The 24,499-nt window shown below is 41.8% G+C and overlaps 1 protein-coding gene across 1 annotated transcript in view; it reads right to left on the reverse strand.

Annotated features, from left to right (window-relative positions):
- PLG (plasminogen) overlaps positions 1-24,499 on the reverse strand; it is a 300,429-nt gene that overhangs the window by 108,920 nt on the left and 167,010 nt on the right. The window contains exons 10-11 of the mRNA XM_085611450.1: positions 11,787-11,952; positions 1,453-1,622 (exon numbers count right to left, since the gene is read on the reverse strand). Coding sequence (XP_085467576.1) covers positions 1,453-1,622; positions 11,787-11,952 — 336 coding nt within the window. The remainder of the gene's footprint in view (positions 1-1,452; positions 1,623-11,786; positions 11,953-24,499) is intronic.

Consider the following 24,499-nt stretch of genomic DNA (forward strand, 5'->3'; position numbering starts at 1 on the left):
CCCCTACGAGCTCAGTACTGACAAGAGGTACCGACGGACAGGTGAGCTGTCATTCTCCTATGAGTTGATGCTACGTGACACGCACCATACTAGTGAAACAAGTCGGCCCCCTACTTAGGCCGTAACCGTAGTCTTAACAAACATCCCCAAGATCGAGCGCATCGCAGCTATCGAATGATTCTCAGTGAGATTAGGCGTTTCTTGACATTACGCGGCTGGGCTTTAGCGTTTAAATTTTAACCTACCACTAGGTTTTAACATTGTTGAACCCTCTGATTTTCTCTACAGAGCGGGGCCTCCTTAAACCTGAGCAGTAGCCAGGTGAGGTGAGGCGCACACCCATCACAGATAGGGTAAGTGCTTTCAAAGTCGTCTAATTTCGATTTTAGTTCTTAGACTTATCACAGTCTTAATACATCCAAGAGTATTTGGTTTATCGGACATTGTGCTGGATTCTATTTGTAAAACCTTGATAATTACACTATGCGAAGGGTGTTTTGCCATTGTTGTGTTCTTTTTATCTTTTTCTCCATTTATGCAGGTCAGTGAATATAAACTACCGCCCACGGAGTTTCTTGGACACCTATCAGGGTCCAGGTTGTATAAACCACTTCATTAATTTGCACAGTTTTTTCGCAGTAGCTTCTAGGTCCTGACGAAAGCTAGGATGATTTACATCCGTTAGCAGAAACATGTAGACCGTTCTTTAACACAGTTATTATATTTTGAAACTGTTAGAGCACTGTTTTTAGAGTTTGTCAAGAAGGTAGCTACTAATAAAGTTGTTTTAGTACCTTGCTAGACATATTTTAACCAGCACTTATGCACCATCACCACACACCAGCACTGCGACCATCACACCCAATCATCATCTAACAAAACTACCTTTCACCAAGTTGGGACATATAAGAGACCAACATCTACGACTTGTCAAGTAGAAGATGGTTCTCTAAATTAGTCCTCAATTCCCAGATGATGAAGCAAACCACTTCAGGTGGATGATGGGAATCTTACATCCATGCGTACACTCACACATGTACACATGAACCCACAGCACTAGCATTTCCCTTACGATTGTGTCAAGGTTTTCATACAGGCGAGACTCATAGTTGCTTATGTTGTTATAATTCGTGGATCTGGGGATTACAACTATTTGAGTCTTTAAACTTTATCCCTAGGACCCCCACTCTTTTTTGAGATATTTTTACTATAACTTCCAGTTCTAAGCCTGGCCTATCGATGTTGAAAATGTTTGTTTTCTTCCAATTACTAAAAACAATTGAGCCTATCTGAGAAGAATAGTTACACAGTTAGAACTGATGTAGTTAAAAATGTTGGATTCTTAAAGAGCTCTTCAGCTTCTTCTCAAATAATTGCACATCAACTCCAGATAACATTTTAGAGCCATCACGCAACCATTATAATAAATTCATCTACAGAATTATTGCTCACCTGGCTTATTTGATGGTGCCCGCGTAGTCTTAATTGGTTTCTGTTCAATTACTGTTGTTTCTTGGCATTTCTGTAGTTTGCAGTATTCCCATCTCACACTTGGATCCGTAGTGTAACACCAGGGACTTTTGTCACCATCTGGATTCCTGCAATAATTCTTCTCCAGTCCCCTATAAATTTAAATGTAAACTGACCTAGTGATTAATCTGAAAAATGTGTAGACTTTAATGAAGAGGTTACATATAATTAGAATACGTCATACCTCACTACTACTATTCCTGACTAACTGACCTTTATAGACTTTCAGACCAATAACTGATACCAATTCAACTACCTTTAGTGTACTAAAAACAGAAAAAGGAAACTATACATAGGCTATTAGCTTGACTTAATGGAAGATGGTAAAAAAGGCTCTATCAAAACATGATAGAACTTCTCTCTGCACCTCTGGCTGTGAAACTATCCTATCTGGAGTTGGATCCATGGCAGAATTTATGTTAGCAAAGGTGATTCTATCTCTATCGTCGTTACAGCATGGTTTGGTGTTAATTTGGGCAATGCAGGAGAGGTGTGGTGCAGCAGCCAGGGCAGGTTACTTCGGAGGACAGGGCTCAGGGTTCAATCCCCGGTTCCAGCGGCAGATCAGCTCAGCACCATGTGACTCTGGGCAGTAGCTCTTTTAACTTTCACGACAGCCCCTGCGCCTTGAGAACCGTAAGGGTGAGTAGTTCACGCTTTCCAAATACCGGATTTACGATTTTTTATTTTATATGGTGGTGGCTCTTCTGACCCACTTTCAGTGGTAGGTACACCGTCATCTTTAGGGGACAGAGCCCTGTGAAAGACAACCAAGGAAAGTGTGGCAGATGTTCACAGGAAGCTAGGTATATAGTCCTTATTATGCTGAGACACTTGTTGCATACTTTTAATCCTTGATCCTTAAATTTGCTTTGTCAAGTTTCCGGTGTTCCATAGTTAAATAGTTAGGTTGGTCTGTCTGCTCTTTCTGGTTTTCTCTCCTGCCTTTCCTGAGACCTGTTCCTGAACTCTTTGTCTTTGTGTCTCTCTTTAAACCTTAGTTATTATTATCAGATGGTGCCAGTGAGTTCTGAGGCTTTGTACCTTGTACAAAGAGGCTCAATTAGGGCCGGATTTTCAGAAAAGACATGCAACACCGCACAGCACCTAAAGGGACTGTGCTGCGTGGCCTGACAGGGAGGAAGTCCAGAGTGCCATATCTATAGAGATATGGCTCTCTCCTCCTCTCTCCCTGGTGCCTGCACTGATTTGAGCTAGCATAGGTTTTGTTGAGCTATTGTGACCAGGCAAACACCTTAGCTCAATAGTGCTTGGGGGCTTGCCTGAGCCTAGGTTAGGTTTGTATATAAGATGCAATTTTACAATAATGGAGGACGTTTTAATCCAATTAGCCAGTAATCCATCCTCTCCACAAGTCTTTTAATTAGTCAGGCCATTAATTACATTTAGAGCCTCACATTTGGTAAAAATGATGGCAAAGTACATTAACAGTCATTTGAAATCTTTAGTATCGCTTAGGTATCTGATCTCTGAGTGTTAATAAAGCCTGTCTTTGAAGACAGTGATAATAATCGTCCTGTATAGTCAACTTCCTTTTCATTTTGCTTATCAGAAGTACATGAACTGACAGTCTCCTTTTAGAAGTAGTACACCTTAAGGTGAAGGGTAGCCTCTAGTAACTATACGTGCCTGACAAACTAACATATATTCTTGTTTATTTCTGGCCTGCTTATCAAGTATATTAGATTTGCCAACATATGTCCTAATTTCCTATCGGAGTGGGTGCTTTAAATGCTTCACAAAGGGTTGTACAATTATGAGAACATTGGAATGTTGAGAGCTCCATTGAAGATAGTGGAGCAGCTGCGGCCTATACGAACTGGTATAGGCCTGCTGCTCTCAGCATTTCAATGTCCTTTTACACAGCCTCTATCCCTCTCTTTCCCCTGTCTCTCAAAATATATTAATTAGACAGAGGAATAAGAAAGGCAAAGGCCATACAGAGGACACATGCAGCCTTCACCCTTCCCTCCTTCTGTAGCTCAGGCGATACGGGCTTCAGATGAGGGAGTGGTGAATGCAGCTCAACTCCTGGGTCTCCCTGGCTTGGCTGAACTACAAAAAGCAGTTGAGCCAAGCCGGTGAGAACCAAGGGCCGATTTCAGACCCTTTTCACAGCACTTGCTGTGAATGTTCAAAATCTAACAGCCGTGGACCTGTGCTTGGCTGTTAGTTGTAGAACAGTCACAGCAACAGCTGTGAACAAAGGCTTCGACACCAAAGGGATTTGAACCTCCTCGGGCTCTGTGAGACCTTCATTTACTAATTAGAACATTCTGCTCTAATGGGACTGAATGTTGTAATAGCTTTATAGGTCTCCGTAGCAGGGCTATACCGGCCATTAATGGTCACTCCCTTGTCAAAGGCCTGAGCCGAAGGAGTGCGCCTTTGATGGCCTATATATAAAGCAGGCCTATAGCGAGCTATAATAGAGCCTTGGTTTTCAGCAAAAATCTTGAGATAAAATATTTAATTTTATCCGTCAACTCCTCTTTTATCAAACAGATTCCATCTAAAAAAATTACTATCTTTGAAGCTGGGCCTCCTAAGTAGCTAACACCATTGACATTGTTGTGTAGTTGAAAAAGCTGGCAAGAAGGTAGTTTATGATTATCTATGACACTTTGGAAAAGGGAAAGAACTAAACCAGACTGAACCCTGTAAAACTTCCACTGGAAAATATATATTTGCATATACCTGAATTGCTCTTTCTCCTGTGGCCCATTAAGTCAAATTCGGAAACCATGCTTTTAAAAGCCATGATTGTTTTTCACTTTTTATTTACTAGAACTAGAAAATGGATAAAATTGAAACTACTTCTGAAGATTATTTAGCCAGTCAACATGGACAAAGATTAAATGAAATTGTGTCATTGATTAGTATTATTATTGTTAACAGAACCAAAGTAGTTAGCCACCACATATGGATTCCTGTTTAGTGTAAATAAAAATGAAATCCAATGTCCTTATTCATCCTTTACTACAGATGTGACACCAGCACCTACTCCGATAAAAAAGCGGATGGCAGTGTCTCTATGTGTCGCAGAAGCACAAGAAAAAAATGTGGGCACTGCCAATGATAATTAAACTTTGACAGACTTCTATTTTGAGGTATATTTATAAAAGGGTCATGCTCTTTGAGCATTAAAATTATTGCTCTAGCCTTGCAAAATTATTTAAACATTCACAATAATAGCAATCAGTGTGAACCACTCCCATATCCTATTGCTGATTTGGTAACAAAGCATTCAAATATTGCATTGATCTATTCTTCATATACTAAATCTATGAAGTTATACTTTCTTAATATATATTGTGTCTTTATGTCTCTCTTACACCATCTTGCCTGCCTCACCCTACGAATAGTCCCACTGCGTCCCACCACTCTATACCCAGCCTTGCGTTTGAGTGGTAATGTCATTTCTAGCACTCAGTCTTTGCTGCACATATCATTTATTTACCAATTACTAAATCCTAATCTCTGCAATGCAAGGATTCAGAAACTTAGGTGTAGGCAATTAGTGAACTTCAAAAAATGACTTTTTATTTCCTTTTTCATGAAAAATCGTATCTTACTTCACTGGCCCCTACAATGTGGGGGAATAATGGTGCATTTTGTGTTTGTGTAAATGTGAAAGTAGAAATAAGTCTTTTGAAGGAAAATCAATGGTTTATAATGGCTGAATCTTCATGAACTTAATGGATCTTTAATGACTGAATGAGCCTTGAAGGTGTGGTGTTCAACTGGTGTTCTTTCTGCTTGTTAAATCAAATGCAAGCAGTCCTGAAATTGGCTATATCCAGCAATTCCAGTCTACAAGGGGCTCCTCAAAACTCTATCCTGTGCTGACTGTTTAATTTTCACCTGGAACCACTAAGGATTTTCCTGAGAAATACTGCGATTCTGCATCATTGATATGCAGATGATAACCAGATTATCTGAAGATCTCATCCAAAAATGCAATTTTCTTCTCTCCTGTGCCTCCAAAAACACCCAAAGATAAATGATGAGCATCACTTAAATCTCAAACCCTCAAAAAATGAGTTTACTTTAATCTCAATTAAAATGCCCAAATCACCTGTGCAATCGTGGTTCTATTCCTGTACTCTACTGGATTGAAAACCGGCTATCTTGGACAATGTCATGTTCCTGGCTATCATCCTCAACAATCTTACCTACAAAAACAGATCTGTGTGATGGCCAACAGTGCACGCTCCCAACTTAAACTGCTTTGGAGTATGAGAGAGAATATTCTTTATCAGGTTTTAAAGGCTTTAGTTCAGGCACTTGTACCTTCCAAACTGGATCATGACAATTCTGTTCTCACTGACCTTCGTAAAGTTTTGCTAACCCCCTTTGGGTGGAGCTACACGTTCCTGCTTGTTTTATCTCAGATTCAAGAGATTTGACCACATTACTCTTGTCCTAACATCACTACATTGGCTTCCCCTTAAAGCAAGAGCACAATTTAAAATGACCTGCATCACTTACAAAGTCCTTCACACATCTACCCATTCATAGTTAAAGGGGCTTCCTTGAGCCTTCTATATTCAAACAAGAATTGTATGTGAAGCAATCCTTCTATGGCGATGCCGCAAGAATTTGGAATTCACTTCCATTAGATCTCGAGACAACCCCCTGTTTAGCAACTTTAAAAAAGGAGCTCTAAATGCACCTGTTCCACAGACATTCTGGGCCTGATTATGATCTTGGCGAATGGATACTCTGTCACAAACGTGATGGATATCCCGTCTGCCAAATTACAATTCCATTATATACAATGGAACTTTTAATACGGAGGACAAGATATCTGTCATGTTTTTGAGGGAGTATCCCATCCACCATTATTGTAATCAGGCCCTCTGACAGTATTAAATTAACCAAACCGGACCCACTGTATTATTGCAATGAACAAGCCATGATATCAACGTCTAAGTGAGGTTTGGAGATTGGATACTCCTAACACCACTCTCCTCGCAATTCAAAAAAAGTTGGAGATAAACTGTTTTGTTCTCCACAGCTGGATCTGCCTATTGATCCACACTCCATCGTTTCGTAGGCTTGCCAGGTAGTACTGTAACTTGAGTGTGTAATAATGCTCAAACCAGGTGGAGAAATACACATCCCTGTAAACGTTTGGTTGTGCAATAACATGTTCTATCAAGAGTAGACGAAAATTGTTGTGCTCTGTTGCTCATCACAACACGTTAAGTGAAAGCAGATCGCTCATTGTAAAGGAAAAATGTAACTGAATGCCTCAAAAACAGATTCAGGAACTGAGCCTCTTGTGTTTGGGAACATTCATACAGTGTGCCTTCCTTATACGTAGTAAGTTTGCATTGTTATGGAATGCAATAGACCAGCCACTTTATATAGGCTGATCTGAATTTATATTTAGAATAAAGTGCATTATTTTCTTGTGATGCTTTGCATTTGTGATTTCTATTGTCCTGTATGATTACCAAGGTTTCTGATTCACAGAAGAGAACTAATGGAAAGAGATTGAGGCATGCTACCATCTTTAGATTTGCTGCACTTTTTAGTTAAGGCTGGAAACAATGTTGCTATCAGATTATACATGATTTGATATTTGGAAACCTTCACAGACACTTTTACACCCAGTTTGTACCTGAAATGGTTGAATTAAGCATACAAATCACTGGGTCGATTCATAAAGGCATTCATGAGTACATGATTTAGTATTATAAGAGTAATATTTCACATACTAAAACATGCCTTGGTGCATCGGCTCCCTGAATATTCACATTTTAGATGTTTTGTGTCCAATTCCCAAGGTGTATTACCGGAATATCATAACCAAACTATCTTCTGGCAGTAATATTGTGTTCCAAAATACTTATAAAAGTATCATCCTACTGGAGTTAATATTGGCAAATCTACACCCAATGGGATGATATATTGTAAATCATATTTAGGACACAATGGGGTCGATTAGGATGTAGGGCGGATCGCCACCGCCAGCATTGCGGTGGCGATCCGCCCTACATCCTTCCATGCCCGCCACCCATTTCCCCCCGCCATATTAGTATGGTGGAGGGGACCCTGGCGGATGGAAAGACCGTCCGCCAGTTTTCCGCCGGTCGACCGGGCGGAAAAGGTGCTCAATATGGTGGCGCTGTCTGCATGACACCACCATCCATATTAGGATGCAGACGGAGACGTGCCATCGCCGCCACGGAAAGGCATGTGGGGTTTGCTGTCATGGGCCCGTTGCGGGCCCCCAGGGTAAGGGGGTTGGTGGGTGCACATGGGGGTACCTATGGTACCCCCCTGCATTGCCATGGACATGGTGGCAGCCACCTCACGGTGCCTATCACCTTTTGCATGACAATGCACAGTGCATTCCCAGCATTGTGGTGGGTGGTGCTGTGAGCACTGCCCGCCACAATGCTGGGAATGTAGGATGCCACTGCCATGGTGGCGGTGGCATCTTAATTGTAGGTACGGGACCGCCGCACCGCTAGGGTGGCAGTCCTAATCGGCCCCAATATATCTCTGAGACAATATTTTTGCAAACACCCATTCTCAAAGGCATATGAGTATGTGAAGTGTAATAAAGGATTCCTAGTTCACAAAGTCATGAATCTCTGTGTGATTTGCACCTGATATTTGGAAAATGCACATGCACCCCCACAGTTTCGGAGGAAGCTGGTAAAAGGAATTACCCACACAGGAACCATATTTTTAATGTACAGAAAACAATTATATGTGCTAATATACATTTGCACAATACTTACTCCTGAACATTGTCTGCCCAATGAAGATTCAGCAGAAGTAAAGAGAGACTTGCAATTGTGGGACATGGAAATCTACAACAAGTGCAATTCTCATGCCTTTGATAATTGTTGTGATGGTTGTGACCAGACCAGCTATCATTTTGGATCCTTGCCTAAATTTCAGAAAGCCCTATGCATCACAGTAGGGCAAAAGGGGTTGGTGAATAAACAAGGGTGTTTTTATCAAGAGGATTATGTTTTGGAGCCCAAATATATGAAGGACTTGCATTGTACTTGTATCACGCAAGGAGACGCAAGGCAACACAAGCCCTTAAATTATATTTACTAAGCCACACAATGGGTGATTTGCATTACCTTGTGTGACTTTGTAAATAAATATAATGTAATACAGCAGCTTGCGCTGTGTTGTGTTATTGTTTGTAATGGTAGCTGTTTCATCGGTGAAGCATGGACATTCTTGTGCATTTACCCAGTTAATTTGAGGCAATCCTATAATTAATAAAATCAGTAAGTCTGAGATTGCGCCAACATGGTATGCCTCACATGAATGGAATCATGAGGAGAAATATTTTTATTTATCCTACTTACTTCCTCTTTCTGTGTGAGATGCATTCTTCATCAGCGAATTGCCTCTTAGGATTGTTTTTTGTGAAGGAAAGTATCCCTCCCTGCACAAAAACAATCCTGCCTGTAATTCTGGTACCCTTGCACCATGGTGCAGGGGTGCTTGCATAGACACTAGGCAGTAGACAGTGTGCCAGTGCAATGAGGGAGCAGAAGTCACCATATCTATGGGGCCTATTACGATGGCGGGCGGACAACCGCAACAGAGCACTTGACCAACCGCCGATGTTGTGGCGGTTCCGCCATGCAAATTAGGATGCACCCATCACACTTGCGGACGCATCCTGGCCCTTTTACATTGCGGGTGGATCTGCTGGCTGCAGCCCGCTCGTAATTTAAAAGGACTGTGCACAGCATTGCCATGCACAACATGGCAGGCGCCACATGACGCCTGCCACGTAGTGCATTGTGGTACCATAGGTACCCCCCATGTGCACCCCCCACCCCTCTGACACCCTGGGGGCCGGCAACGGGCCCCCAATATCTAACACCGCATGCCTTTCCATGGCAGCAATGCCGCCATGGAAAAGCCGATAACCGCATGCATCAGAATATGAATGGCGGTGTCTTGCAGACACCGCCACCATATAGGTGCCAATTCGGATCCTGGAAAAATTTTCCCCGTACGACTCGTATCCGGTCTTTTTACCGTACGAATCGTACAAGTAGCGTACAAACTGCCAAGTACGATTCGTATGGTTAAAAGTCCATACGAATCGCATTGGGAAAAATTCCCTACACGTCCTCGGGTCGGAAAAAGTGTCCGACACATCCCCGGACGATTTTACGTACAAATGTGAAAAGTGAAGTCCGAGCGCGCAAGTACGATCCGTCCCGTGTGTCCGATGTTACAACCGTATGGAAAATGCACCGTACGGACCGAACTCCCATAGCAACCATGGAGACATGTGCCCGCATACGCGCTGAACCCCCCCCCAGCCCCCGTGAGTACGTGCCGAACCCCCCCAGCCCCTGTAAGTACGCGCCGAACCCCCCCAGCCCCCGTGAGTACGCGCTGAACCCCCCCAGCCCCCATGAGTACGCGCCGAACCCCCCCAGCCCCCGTGAGTACGCGCCGAACCCCCACCCGTGTATGTACACCAGTGTACGTGCGGACCGTACCCCCACCCGTGTATGTACACCAGTGTACGTACGCACCGTACCCCAACCCGTGTATGTACACCAGTGTACGTACGCACCGTACCCCCACCCGTGTATGTACACCAGTGTACGTGCGCACCGTACCCCAACCCGTGTATGTACACCAGTGTACGTGCGGACCGTACCCCCACCCGTGTATGTACAGCAGTGTACGTACGGACTGTACCCCCACCCGTGTATGTACACCAGTGTACGTACGGATCGTACCCCCACCCGTGTATGTACACCAGTGTACGTACGCACCGTACCCCAACCCGTGTATGTACACCAGTGTACGTACGGACCGTACCCCCACCCGTGTATGTACACCAGTGTATGTGCGGACCGTACCCGCTTCTGTGTATGTACGGCGCGAACCCCCCGCTGGGAGTTCGCGCCGTACATACACGGGTGGGGGTACGGTCCGTACGTACACTGGTGTACATACACGGGTGGGGGTACGGTGCGTATGTACACTGGTGTACATACACGGGTGGGGGTACGGTCCGCACGTACACTGGTGTACATACACGGGTTGGGGTACGGTGCGTACGTACACTGGTGTACATACACGGGTGGGGGTACGATCCGTACGTACACTGGTGTACATACACGGGTGGGGGTACAGTCCGTACGTACACTGGTGTACATACACGGGTTGGGGTACGGTGCGTACGTACACTGGTGTACATACACGGGTGGGGGTATGGTCCGCACGTACACTGGTGTACATACACAGGTTGGGGTACGGTGCGTACGTACACTGGTGTACATACACGGGTGGGGGTACGGTCCGCACGTACACTGGTGTACATACACGGGTGGGGGTTCGGCACGTACTCACGGGGGCTGGGGGTGTTCGGCGTGTACTCATGGGGGCGGGGGGGGTTTGGCGCGTACTTACAGGGGCTGGGGGGGGTTCGGCGCGTACTCATGGGGGCTGGGGGGGGTTCGGCGTGTACTTACGGGGGCTGGGGGGGTTCGGCGCGTACTCACGGGGGCTGGGGGGGGTTCAGTGCGTACTCACGGGGGCTGGGGGGGGGACGGCGCGTACCGGGCCCCCTAATCTGGTCGTTTCGCGGCGTACTTCGCTTTCCCGGCACTTTTTGGGTGCCGTAAAAATATTGCCGTCCGGACTGCTGTGGGTGCAAATCGTACTTCCTGGTTCGTGGAACGCAGGCTGCATGCGTCCCGACGTCACGTCGGCGCTTTCCCGGATCACATTTGTATGGATATTTTCGTCGGTCGGTGTTTTTTACGGTTCGTACGGAAATTGTGTTTCCGTGCGAATCGTACTTGCATGTTTGTAATGTTTTTTCCCCCGGGTACGAGTCGGACGGAGAAAACACTCCGACCGACGGTTCGTACCCAGTTTTTCCAGGATCGGAATCGGCACCATAGTAACCTATTTCCGCCCGGTCGACAAGTATGGCGGGGGGAGTACCAGAGACATTTGGCAGGTGGATTGCCACCGCCAGGGGTAGCCACCGCCGGCTCGGCGGTGGCGATCCGCCCGTAATCGTAATGGGACCCTTAGTATATATTGCGCATTTCGCTCTTTCCGTTTTTATGCAACGTAGTGCAACAAGTTCCCATGACGTATTGTGTTGCATAACATCTTTGTAAATCTTGTCCTTCCATTCCACTGCTGCAGGAATCTTCAGTTTTTGTAGTATAGTAAAATAGTTATTACATCCCTTAAACAAAACTTACGCATTAGGAAAAGAGCTTGGTTTCTTCAAATGGCTATGTGGAGTATCTGACGTCCAATCCTGGCATTTTTTTCCTGAGACTGTTGTAGCAACCATACCATGATAAGACGCACCAGAATCATCATAACATTCGGAAGAGGCTGGTATAAATTGGGGAATCATGGCAACTGTAATGAAAAGAATATATCTCAGGCACACCAACACATAAATTACATTTCATATTAAAATTCAATAATAAGCATTATACAATCCTAAAATGTACACGTTTTTCTTAATAGATTTGATGAGTTTTCAGGTACTTTAACGCTGCACAGACAGAATATCGAGTTGTGTTTTTTTTAACTACAATAATATTGATTTTGAAATATCAAGGTACAAGAATATCGACTGCATGAATATCGTGGTACAGAATATCGACAGTAAGGTAAGAAATATCGTTTTTTTTAATATCAAAGACAGTAATATCGTCTGTAAAAATATTGTTGTTAATAATATTGATATTTATATTAGTGTTCTGTATTTTAGTATGTGTTAAAAGTATGTGATGTAATTTCCGGTATAAGTGTAGTGTTTTTTTAATGTATGTGTTAAATTTTTTTGCACTATTACTTTTATGCAAATTAATTTTTGCGTATTTTAGTTCTGTAGTGGGTTGTGGGTTTATGGGGAATAGGGTGGAAAGTAATTGAATTAGAATAACGTAATTATTAAATGTTATTTATTATTATTTATAATTCATTTATTATCAATTGATTCATAATTGGTTATTAATTTAGATTAATTAATTATTAGATAATTATATTAATTGTGTTATGTCTTTTAGGAGCGGGTTGTGGGTTTATAGGGGAATAGGGTGGGAAGTAATGTAATTATAATGCAGTAAATATTATTGTTTTTGTTTATTAGTATTTATAATTAATTTATTTGTAATTAGTTATTAATTGGTTATTAATTTTTAATAATTAATTAATTGATCATTATATTAATTGTGCTTTTTTAGAGATGGATGTGGGTTTATTGGGGAATAGGATGGGAAGTAATTTCCTTATAGTAAAGTAATTATTAATATTTATTTATTAGTATTTATAATTAATTTATTATTAATTAATTAATAATTGGTTATTTAATTTTAATTATTATTTAATTGATAAGTATGTTCATGTTAAACCTCTGCTATCCAATACTTCCCTATTGTTGCACTCACTGGAGTAGGAATAGTAATGTTTACCCCTACACTATCCAACACTTTCCCTACTGTTGCACTCTCTGGAGTGGGAATAGTAATGTTTACCCGTCTGCTATCCAACACTTTCCCTACTGTTGCACTCACTGGAGTGGGAATAGTAATTTTTACCCCTTCGCTATCCAACACTTTCGCTACTGTTGCACTGTCTGGAGTGGGCATAGTATTTTTTACCCCTATGCTATCCAACACTTTCCCTACTGTTGCACACTCTGGAGCAACTGCAACATAAATATCAGGGACAAAGCATAAGAAACGAGAAAGTGCCCACAGTCCTCTATACACCAGTGTGTCTTCGTTTATATTGGAAACTAAAATGTAAAAGGTCCTACTAAAATATATACTAATGACTCATCTCATGAGTGCTCGAAAGAAGTCTCATGTGGGTTCTGAAGTGCCACACGGGAAAAAGTATATATTTTAGTAGGACCTTTTACATTTTAGTTTCCAATATAAACGAAGACACACTGGGGCATAGAGGACTGTGGGCACTTGCTCGTGTTCTCGTTTCTCATGCTTTGTCCCTGATATTTATGTTGCACATGCTGTTTTATTGATTACAACTGTTCAGAGTACACATGTGAATGCGGACGATATATTCCGCATCATGACGATGGGATCCACTTGGACAGCGATTTTTGTCTTGTACTCTTAGACGTTTATGAAATGACCTAAATTAGTCTTTCTTTGTCTAACGTGTTGTTTAAAGTAGATGTATATATTAGATTTACATTTTCTTTTGTGCATCATACAGAACACAGTAATACGGTTCGTATCAGGGATTGATAACGTTTTATTGAAAACTACCATTGATGAAGAGTATCGACATTGTACAATACAGCCAATCGGATCATGTAATGGGTTGGTCAAATATGATACTATTCACGCAAATAATATTTACGTAAGCAATGTATATAAGAAAGCAGTTTGCATATGAGTACATCATCTATGCTATGAATTATGTTTGCTTTTGACCATTCCAAGATGTCCGACATGGAAACATGGTTGGTCATTTTTCACTATTTGCATAACAGAATAAGTTGTCTCGTGATTGGGTGTAACATTTCACGTGATCAAGGTTCTCTGAACCGAAAGGCGTTGTGGAATAAATGGTGGTACAATCATTCTCCTGGAGTTCTGCGATTTTCCGAGAGCGCGCTTACCAAGGTGTGACAGTGTGGATATATATATATATACATATATATTTTTATTTTTATTTTATATTATTGGTGTATGTGTATATATATGTATTTATACGTTTTTAAAATGTTTCTAACAATTTATAATTTATTAAAATAATTATTTATACATATTATTAAGTAAGTATATATATTATATTTGATACATATATAAGTTTAATTTATTTTTACATTATATGTATTATTTATAATTTTAAATAATTTTAACTATGTTTTTTAAATTATATGTATTATTTACTTTATTTTAAATTATTTTTTAAACATTAAAAAAAAACGAAATTTTTAACAACAATATTTTTTTTCTCAATATTTTTGTACTTACCATTATGTAGATAGGACTTCAATATTATGGACATCAATATTTTTGAGTCAATATTTTTGTACCTCAATATTCTGTCAGTGATCCACTTCAACTAAAGGAGAGCAGAATTCTCATAAGGAAAAATGTTACAGTCTAATCACATATTCTATTCTTTTACTCCTTTAATATTCAGGTCATACCATAGTCTTGCTCAAAATGGGATTTAAGTGCAAAATGACTAATAAAGGGTGTAGAAAACATTCTTGCCTTGTGGTCCATGATGCACATCAAAGTACAGAGAAACATATGCATTAATAAAAACAATGAGTTGTGAACTGCTATATTGACGAATGCTCATCTTAGAACTTTAGGTCTACAACCAAACAAAGAAATAGATTTCAATGTAAAAGGCCAAATGATTTAATACATTGCCTATCCTCCATTAAGGAAAAGAGCCATCATATTTGAATAAATATAAGCAGCTATTAAAAATGTTTCAGAATTGTCTAAAGCCAATTTACCTTTACTTAATAAAGAATGCCAATCTGGTTGTTCATAATTTAGCAACGCCTTTACAATCACTATTAATTAGTGAAATAGGGATGTATATTTTGCAGAATGCATAATCCTTATTGTATGTTTACAGAATGCATGATCCTTATTTTGCTGGCAACTAAAGCAATCAGGGATTCAGAAAAGATGCCTCTTGCTTCAGAAATAGATAAAGAATTATATCAAAAGTGACAAAGGCTTTGGAGCAAATATATAAGCAGAAGGTCCTGAAACCTTAGCTTTCTGTGGGGATGAAACAGATTTTTTGAACTTCCTAAAATGATCTATCTCTTTCAATGTATTGAAATTACAGTCAGGAAACCAGGGGAGTGGAAAACATTTTTAGCCCTATCAGAGGTTCGGATATCTCTGAGAAAGCAATAACAAAATGGGAAAGACACAAAGGTTTGGAGGTTACAGCGAGTACGGGGTCCGTATTAAATAAACTTAACTTTACTACATTAATAGGGGATAATTGGCACCAAATGCTATTTTTTAGCAAATCGCTGCTATAGAAGCGCCTTTTTTATCCAAGGTTTACCCCAGCCAATCCGGTCCGTGTTTTTGCTGCTTAACTCATCCGATAGCCGATTGGACGCATATAATATCACACAGTGCCCTTCAATTCAGGGGTTCTGGAATTATAACTTTCGTCATCTGAAAGCTGAATGTTTCATCTCAATAGACTCCAACAATTGGCTGAAAGTCCTTGGCTATGACCCTTTCTTACATCTCTCTGATAACTTGATTAAACTGCAATATATTGCAATGGCGGTCCCCAGGTCACTCTTGCTTCAGAGATGGCGATCAGACCTGGTTCCAACAAAATGTGAATGGGTTCAGAAAATGAAGCAGGTTAGTAATAGTGAGTCACTGCAAATTGGGGGGATTAAGAAGTTGGAAAAAGTCTGAGTGGCCCATTTCAACTTAATTTTTAATAAGAGCTTAAATTTTAAAGGTTGTCCTAATATGCAGAAATTCCGAACTAATGTATGTGTTGACATATTTGTATACTCCTTTGCACATTGCACTATAGACACTTAGGGCTCTATTAGGATGGCAGGCGGACAATTGTCCGCCCGCCACCCTAGCGGTGCTGGGATCGTCCGCCAGCTGTGTGGCGGTCCCGCACCACTAATTAGGATGCAACCGCCACCCTGGTGGTCGCATTCCTATCTCTGACATTGCAGAGGACGGTGCTGTAGGCAGCACCCGCCGCAAAGCCAAAGAGGCACGTCGTGCATTGCCGTGCACAATGTGGCAGGCACCGCGTGCCTGCCACCTTGGGCATGGCAATGCAGGGGGGTACCAAAGGTACCCCCCAAGTGCACCCTCCCACCCCTCCGGAGGTCCGCAACGGGCCTGTGAAAAAAGACTGTATGCCTTTCCATGGCAGCATCGCCACCATGGAAAGGCTGTCTATTACTGCCATTCTAATCTGGTGGACGGTGTCTGCTAGGCACTGCCACCATTTTAGGCTCCCTGGGCCGTCTGCCAGGCAATCGGGGTGATTGCTGGTGGCGGACGGTCTTTGCGTCCGCTGCGGACGCATTCCTGTTCTCACCGCCATCCTAATCTGGCGGTGGGAAATATCCATTTGATGGCTGAAGGACAACCACCGCAGGGCCGGCGACCTGCAGTGGCGGTCCTTCCGCCATCCTAATGGGGTCCTTATTTTTTCAGCACTTTATTGCACTATAAACACTTTAGCTTCCTTTTTAAAAATGATCAAAGTCAACAGGATAAAACATTAATTCTGACCTATATGTTGATATTTTTGCATAATGTATTGGATTTAATGCACTAAAGACACCTTAGCTCGTTTTAGATCTGACAGGAAACGTCATATTTGATCTTTAGTACGCCAAAACACCATTAGTTGCCTTAATTTTGGCAATATTTTCAGCTTTACCCGGACTTACATTTTATTGCTTTCTGGGCACTTTGGTTACTATCTAGTCAATGAAGAAAGAATACTATATCTGATCTCTAATGTTTTGTCTAATATAAGGTTATTGCATTTTCTTCTGACTATGTAACCTGTTTTCAACTGACTTTCTATGCTCTATATGGCTATTGTGAAAGGTTTTATTATTGGATACTTGTATTGATCGCAATAAAAAAAAAGAAATGTATTGAAATTTGAATGTGTGTCAAATCAGTTGGCAAAATTGTTGAACAATGACTATGTAACCTATTTTCAACTGACTTTCTACGCTCTATATGGCTATTGTGAAAGGTTTTATTATTGGATACTTGTATTGATCGCAATAAAAATAAAGAAATGTATTGAAATTTGGATGTGTGTCAAGTTAGTTGGCAATATTGTTGAACAAATTATCCTGACTTGTTGAAAGGTATAACTTTTCATTATGTAATGTATTCGGAAACATCAACGGATTTGGATTAATCTCTTTCAGGAACCAAAACTAAATTATCTTTCATTAATAATGTCTTCATTAATATATCTTCTTTGCTTTGTTAAGGAGTGAGCAAGCATGTTTCCAATCATTGTCTGTCTACCAATATACTTAGCTTTAACTCCCAACAAAGTGTTACATATATTATGAGTTTCAATGTATTTCAATTAATTCCAAAACTTGATAAGTTTACAAAGCACAGAACAGTGGGCCTGATTATGATAGCGGGGAGACCGCCACTGACAGGTGGTCGGTGGCAGTCTCCCCGCCATCGGATAGATGTTTCCCGCCCGCCATATTACAATAGCAGGCGGGGAAGATGATGGTCGGAAAGTCCAACCGCCACGCATTCGACGGGCTACTTGAGCCTGCCGGTGCGTCGGGGGGAATTGTATTCCTTACAATGGTGGTGGTGCCTGCCAGGCACTGTCGTAGGGACCACAATGTCCCTTTCCACGGGCCTTTTCATTGTCGTTAACCCACCATGAAAAGGCCAGAGGAAATGGACTTTGGGGGCCCGTAGTGGGCCCGCCGTGGCTCCCTTGCACCCAGACATGGGACATGGAAGGCACGTATGGTGCCCGCCTACATGTCACTGCACCATGTACCATGTGGCAGGCACCGCATGATGCCTGCCACATAGTGCAGGGATATGTAACATGTCCCTTTTTTACATTGCAGCGGGTGCTGCAGCCAGCAGCACCCGTCACAATGTAAAAGATAGGCATTGCAACTGCCGTGGTGGCGGTCACATTGTAATGCCTATTGTGGGAACGCTACCTTGTAGGCGGCTGGTCCATTCCCCGATATGATGGCGGACGAAATGAAGTTCGTCCGCCATCGTTATCAGCCCAGTGTTCTTTAGATAGTCCTTCTATTTGGTACCAGAATGCCATTTCATTTCTGCTACATATAAAAGAATAAAAGCTCTGGCAAATCCAAATTGTTGTAAAAAGATACATCTTCAGGTACGTGGAGGTAAAAAATGGAAATTATTATCAGGTAACAAGTGATGAATACATTTCTATTCAACATTTTTCATCCAAATAAAAGGCTAATCCAGCAAAGGAAGCACAGGAGCTTTGTCAGTTCGACAAATTGAGCCTATTTCTGATTGTAGTAAATTGACTGTGAAAGTGAAATTATGGTTAATTCTGACAAGGATAACATAAACATTCCTAGCTTCTAGGGTACAGTCACCATGAATCCAAAAAGATTAAGGGTGCTCGTCTTAAAAGTGAACTTACACATGAGTAGGTCTATATTTTTAACTTTAATCTTCCATTTTGTAATAAATATACTACTTTTGGCTGTTCTGGATGTAGCCATTACAGTCGGCCAATATTTGCATAAAATTGCATCATCTAATGTCAGGTTTTCCACTCCTGTGCTGTCCTAAATTGGTGTTGTTTATTACCACTTAGGGATATTGGGATGATTCTTGAACCTCTAGGGGTGGATGTAGACCAAATAAGGTGAATGCCCTGGATATGGCATTGGCCATGAAACTGGATAAAATAAGGCTCTTTAGTTAGGCGGGACTGGTTTAAGATTTTGAAAATTTTATTAATTATGGCCTTGCCCAATACACATTACTTGTTAAAACTGAAAATATCCCTATGCTTTAATTGTGTCAATTGCTAGTTCATTTTAATATGTTATGTAGGCCTGTAAAAGTATTTTGCTGAAGACTTACTTATGATGGCCTCTCACAGGTATTTTAAAGATGAATTGACCCTCTGCTAGTTTACGCTTTGATGGGTTGTTATAGTGCACTTTTGTTGCCTAAAGCACATGAAAAGAGATTTGGATGCCGATAATTCTGGTTTTGTACAATGCACCTTTTGTATCATATTGAGATTTTATGCTTTTTCTTGAATAGGGTTAACTGCTCCTCCACTGGTTTGCACTAGGTTGGTCTGGTATATTGCATTGTTGTTGCCTAACTATATGAAATGAGTTTTGCATGTTGAAGGTTAAATTGATGCACTCCTAAAGAATCTGATACTTATGGGATACATAGGCTGCAGATCCCCCATGATACACTTTAGTTGAGAAGATATTTTTTATGTACCATTTTATGTCTGTCTTAAGTCTGTGTTATGCACTGGTTGTACCAATATGATTATTTTCTATTTATTGGAGATTTTTATGATATTTGTTATTGCATCATGCTGATGAATTGCGCAATGTGTTGTATTTCTGTAAGTATTATTTCTTGGAAATAAAAATATTCTGAATCTGAATCTACTTTCGGCTGGAGGCTTATATGTTTCCATCCTCTTAAACAACTGGGGGTGAAGCCTAATTCATGGCGGCAAATTTACTACTTGTAACTTTTTACACATAGATGGAGATCTCCACCACCAGGTCTTTGGTAATGTATTGGGAAAAGTGTGAACTTAACATAATATTACTAAAGATAATTGTATGTTCAATATTATTGCAAATTAATGTAGTGTATTATTTTAAATGTAGAGCAAATTAAAAAATAGTACACTTTTAGCTAAATATTAATTGATTTACATATGTTAAACCAAATTTCATTATTTTTATAGATTCCTTTTAATAAACAAATTCTCACCTAAAAATAAAATGTTTATATTTATTTATTATATAGTAAAAAGCATTGAGCATTATGGACAGAATGATTTTAAATTGATTTATTTTGTAAAACGTTGTAGTTACATGTTTTTTATTTGAAAAGGTTATTAAATTTTCTGAAAATATATATATTTTTTATTTATATATACATTTTTTACATTTAATAAAATATGTATATATTTTCACGAAGTCAAAATAAATGAATTATTATCATTTTCTATGGATGGTTGTTGCAGTACCAGTGGTCGGCCATGTTTGGTGCTGGACTTATTGAGCTGGAGTATACTAACTACTGTTTTCAACTTTGTAAGTGCAGTGTGTGAATAGCAATCGGCTTAGTCTTTTGAGGATCGGTGCATGTTTCAACTTAAAGCCCTCCCTATCCCTCCCTTTACCCCGCATTACCCTTCCCAGAACCCCTCTCATTTAGTAGTAAGTGTTCCCTATTTGGCAAAACTAAGACCTTCTTATAACATTAAAGTGCTTGAGAGGGAGGAAGAAAAGAGAAGCAGATAGACCAGCTCTGTTATATTTATGGGCCCTCGGATCTTGCCATGAATACCCTTCAAAGGAATGCCACTAAATGAACAAATCTTGCACATGTGTTACCAAAAGCTTGAGAACATGATTATAACACTTCAAAGATTGCTCCACTATAAGGATCAGAACTGTATCATTTTCTACAGTATAATGTCTTTAATCTATTGTATCCATACATGTTTTGATTGGATATAAAAAGGGAAATTGACTAAATAAAAAGAGAAGTGTCATTAATTTTGTGGAAAAATGATTGTAAAAAATGGATATCATTTCCAGAGTGTGGCTGTCTCAAATTACAAGTGTGGCTTTCTCAAATTACAGTGGTGTACTACAAAACCCACTATGGAAGTTCTCCAGTGCTTAATGTGTAAAAGAATGTGTGCAAATGCCCAGAGCCCGCCTCACAATCCTGCGGCCAGCACTATTAAATGCCAGTGCACCATAAATCAAGGCTATGTCGTCTGGAATCAACCTCATGCTTCTTTAGTTGACTACAAGACACCTCCTGCTGCTTTATCTCACTCTTGCAGGTGCCTCCTTCCTCCCTTTTTGATGGTTTTCCATCTTTCTCTTGCTCCCTCTTTCCCCTTTGTTTTTCCCCTCTCTTGCTCTGGAAATGTCCAATGAGGTAAAATAAGTGCCAGTCCCCAAAAATAAGTGGTAGTTGGTCCCATCTGCTCAAATTAGGCATTGAAACACTAATACAAAAGTGAGTGGAAGGACAACAGCAATTAAATCAGGCCCACGAAGCCCTGACTCAATTGACTGAAAGGATAACCTCCTGAATCCAAATGTACCTTCCTTGGTTTTTCAAACATACAGCCTGTGGGAGTATTTTACAGTGTCAGGGAATGTGTCAACAAAGTTACATGGTCCCTAGAGAGATGGTGCCATTACATGGCTCCATTATTAAGAAGGGATATGCAGCTAGCCTATCATGCAGCCAGTCATAACTATAGTACATCATACTCTGGCATCTAGTGGGCAGTACATTCAAATGCACATTGAGAAAGCACTTTAGAGGAATAAAGCAGAAATTCCATGAGACACAACCTCACTTATTTTATAGCTTGAAAGTCTTGGCTGATAAGTGCCTGAAACTAATACTGCATCAGAGAAAGGCAGAGATAAAAAAACGTATGGAGCTGTTCGAGGAAGAACTGCCATTGGCCGTGCTAGGTACCAACATTATAATCCAAATCTTCATTGCATTGTACAATTGGCATCTGTATTCTACAGCGCTGCCACATCCAATAAAGCTTCACAGTGACTAATAACTCTCATCCTGGGATCGCACCTCCCTATGGTGGGACTGCAGGGACTACAGACACACTGCCTGCATATACCCACAGAGAAGAAAAGCATAGCCTTTAGACATCAGTCTTCTCAGCATCAGTTATATGGACCTGTCTTGTACCACTCATCCTTAAGCACAATTGAGTATTAACCGGAAAATCACAAGAGGTGCATGGCTATGATTGGATCACTTCCTCCCTGGATACGCTGCTTCCGAAAACTACCAGCCTCAAACAACCTAAAAGAATACCCCCTGCTTTGTGGTACACCCCAGAGCTCAAAGTTCTGCGTCAAGAGTGTAAAAAAACCGAACGCTCCTGGAGGCGCGACAAAACAACAGCCAATAAGAACATCTACTCTATTTCTCTTCTGACCTATAAAACTGCTATTCATAAAACCAAAAGCATGTTTTTTCAGGAGAGAATAGAGAAAGCAGGAAGCTCCAATAAGGAAGCGTACGCCATCCTTAAAGAGCTGTCAAAACCCCAAGGACAAGGACTAGGACCCACTTCCGATCCTAAAGTCGACCTGGAGAAATGCCAGCAACTGGCCAACTTCTTCCACGACAAAATCCGGCGAATTCTGGAATCTATCCCCCCCTCCAGTCCTGAGGAAGAAATCGCTCTCCCACACACCTCCACCTGTCTGTCCACGTGGGGCCAGGTCACGGTAGACGAGGTGAAAAATACGCTCAACTCCATGAAGAGCGGTTCCCCCAGCGACCCTGCTCCTCTCCGCATCCTTAAAGAGGTAGCCCCTACCATCATCCCCTCCCTTACCCACCTAATTAATACCTCACTCCAACAAGGAGTTGTACCCTCAAGCTGGAAGAAGGCGGTGGTAAAAGCCCTACTGAAGAAACCTACGCTTGACCCCGAGAACCTGGCTAATTACAGGCCCATCTCCCTACTGCCTGGAGTGAGCAAGGTCGCAGAAAAATTGGTCAACAGGAAACTCTCGCAGTTCCTGGAGGACAATAACAAATTAAAAAGCTCCCAGACGGGCTTCCGACCTGGACAGGGCACGGACATCGCCCTCCTGGCTGCGGTAGAAGAGGCCAGAGCGCTATTGGATGGGGGAGGATCAGTGGCAGTGATCCTCCTCGACCTTAGCGCAGCCTTCGATACCGTAGACCACCAACTCCTCATCGAAAGATTAGCTAGAGTTGGAGTAGAAGGTACAGCCCTATCCTGGCTTTCTTCTTTCCTGGCCCAACGATCTTACCAGATCTGGGAAAAGAACGCCCGCTCCTCCGAAATGCCCCTCCAATGTGGTGTTCCTCAGGGCTCTTCCCTGAGCCCTACTTTATTTAATATCTATATGTCCACATTGGAGGAGGTTATCACCCCTTTCGGAGTGAGCGTCGTCAGCTACGCCGACGACACACAACTAGTGGTGTCTCTGTCCCATCCCAAGCAACAGAAAGCTGATCTCTTCAACTGCCTTACGCAGGTCCATCGTTGGATGAACAGATCAGCCCTAAAGCTTAATGGGACAAAAACCGAGGTCCTCATACTCGGCCCGAAAGGAACCTCACTTCCCCTGGACAGCTGGCCAGCTTGCTTGGGTCCGCCCCCTGACCCAAAAACAGAGGTGAAAAGTCTGGGTGTGTGGATCGATTCCGATCTCTCTTTCACTTCACAAGCGAAGAAGGTGGCGGGGACCTGCTTTGGCCTCTTAAAATCTCTGAGGAAAGTCCTACCCCTTCTCCCCCCTAAATCCCAACAACTATTAGTCCAAGGTCTCATAATATCGAGGCTGGACTATAGTAATGTGATTTACTTGGGCGCTCCCGAAGCGACCCTTACTAAACTGCAGACAATTCAAAATACGGCCGCCCGGATCATCACTAACACCCCGGCCAGATCATCTGCCAAACCCGCTCTCAAACTCCTCCATTGGCTCCCCATAAGGGAGAGAGTCAAATTTAAGGCCCTATGTCTCGTCCACAAAACTCTGCATAACCAAGGTCCTCCTGTTCTCAGTAATTTTGTCACCCCCTACAGAAATTCCAGATCCCTCCGTTCCAATGCAGAAAACCTTATCAACACCCCAAGATTCAGGAAAACCCGAACAGGAGGAAGACGTTTCTCGGTACAAGCCTCCCGCCTTTGGAATTCTCTTCCTCGCAACCTACGACTTGAACCTCAATACCTGCGCTTCAGGAAGCTGTTAAAAACCCATCTCTTTCCCTAACCTGTGAACCCCCCCCCCCTGTCTCTGATCCTTTATCCTCCCTTTCTTCCTTTCTTAGTTTCTTGCCCCGCTGTTTGGTGAATTCAGGGTTCCTCAGCGCTGGGATACCTCCGGGTGACTATCGCGCTCTATAAAAATAAATAATAATAATAATAATAATAATGAGTGCAAAGATGGTAGATGCCTCATACCTTGGCTCCATGCTGATTTCCCATTATCTGCTTCATATCAGCTTTGCAGGGAGCCTTTCGGGTTTGGAGGTGGCCTTTGCAGTGGGGGGGGGGGGGGAAATGATGTGGGGACATTCCTAGCCCTGAGTGATTGCCCTGAGTAGAACAGTGTGGCAAGGCCTCGTGGAACCTG

This window comes from Triturus cristatus, chromosome 6, assembly GCF_964204655.1.
Source record: "Triturus cristatus chromosome 6, aTriCri1.1, whole genome shotgun sequence".
Taxonomy (NCBI): domain Eukaryota; kingdom Metazoa; phylum Chordata; class Amphibia; order Caudata; family Salamandridae; genus Triturus; species Triturus cristatus.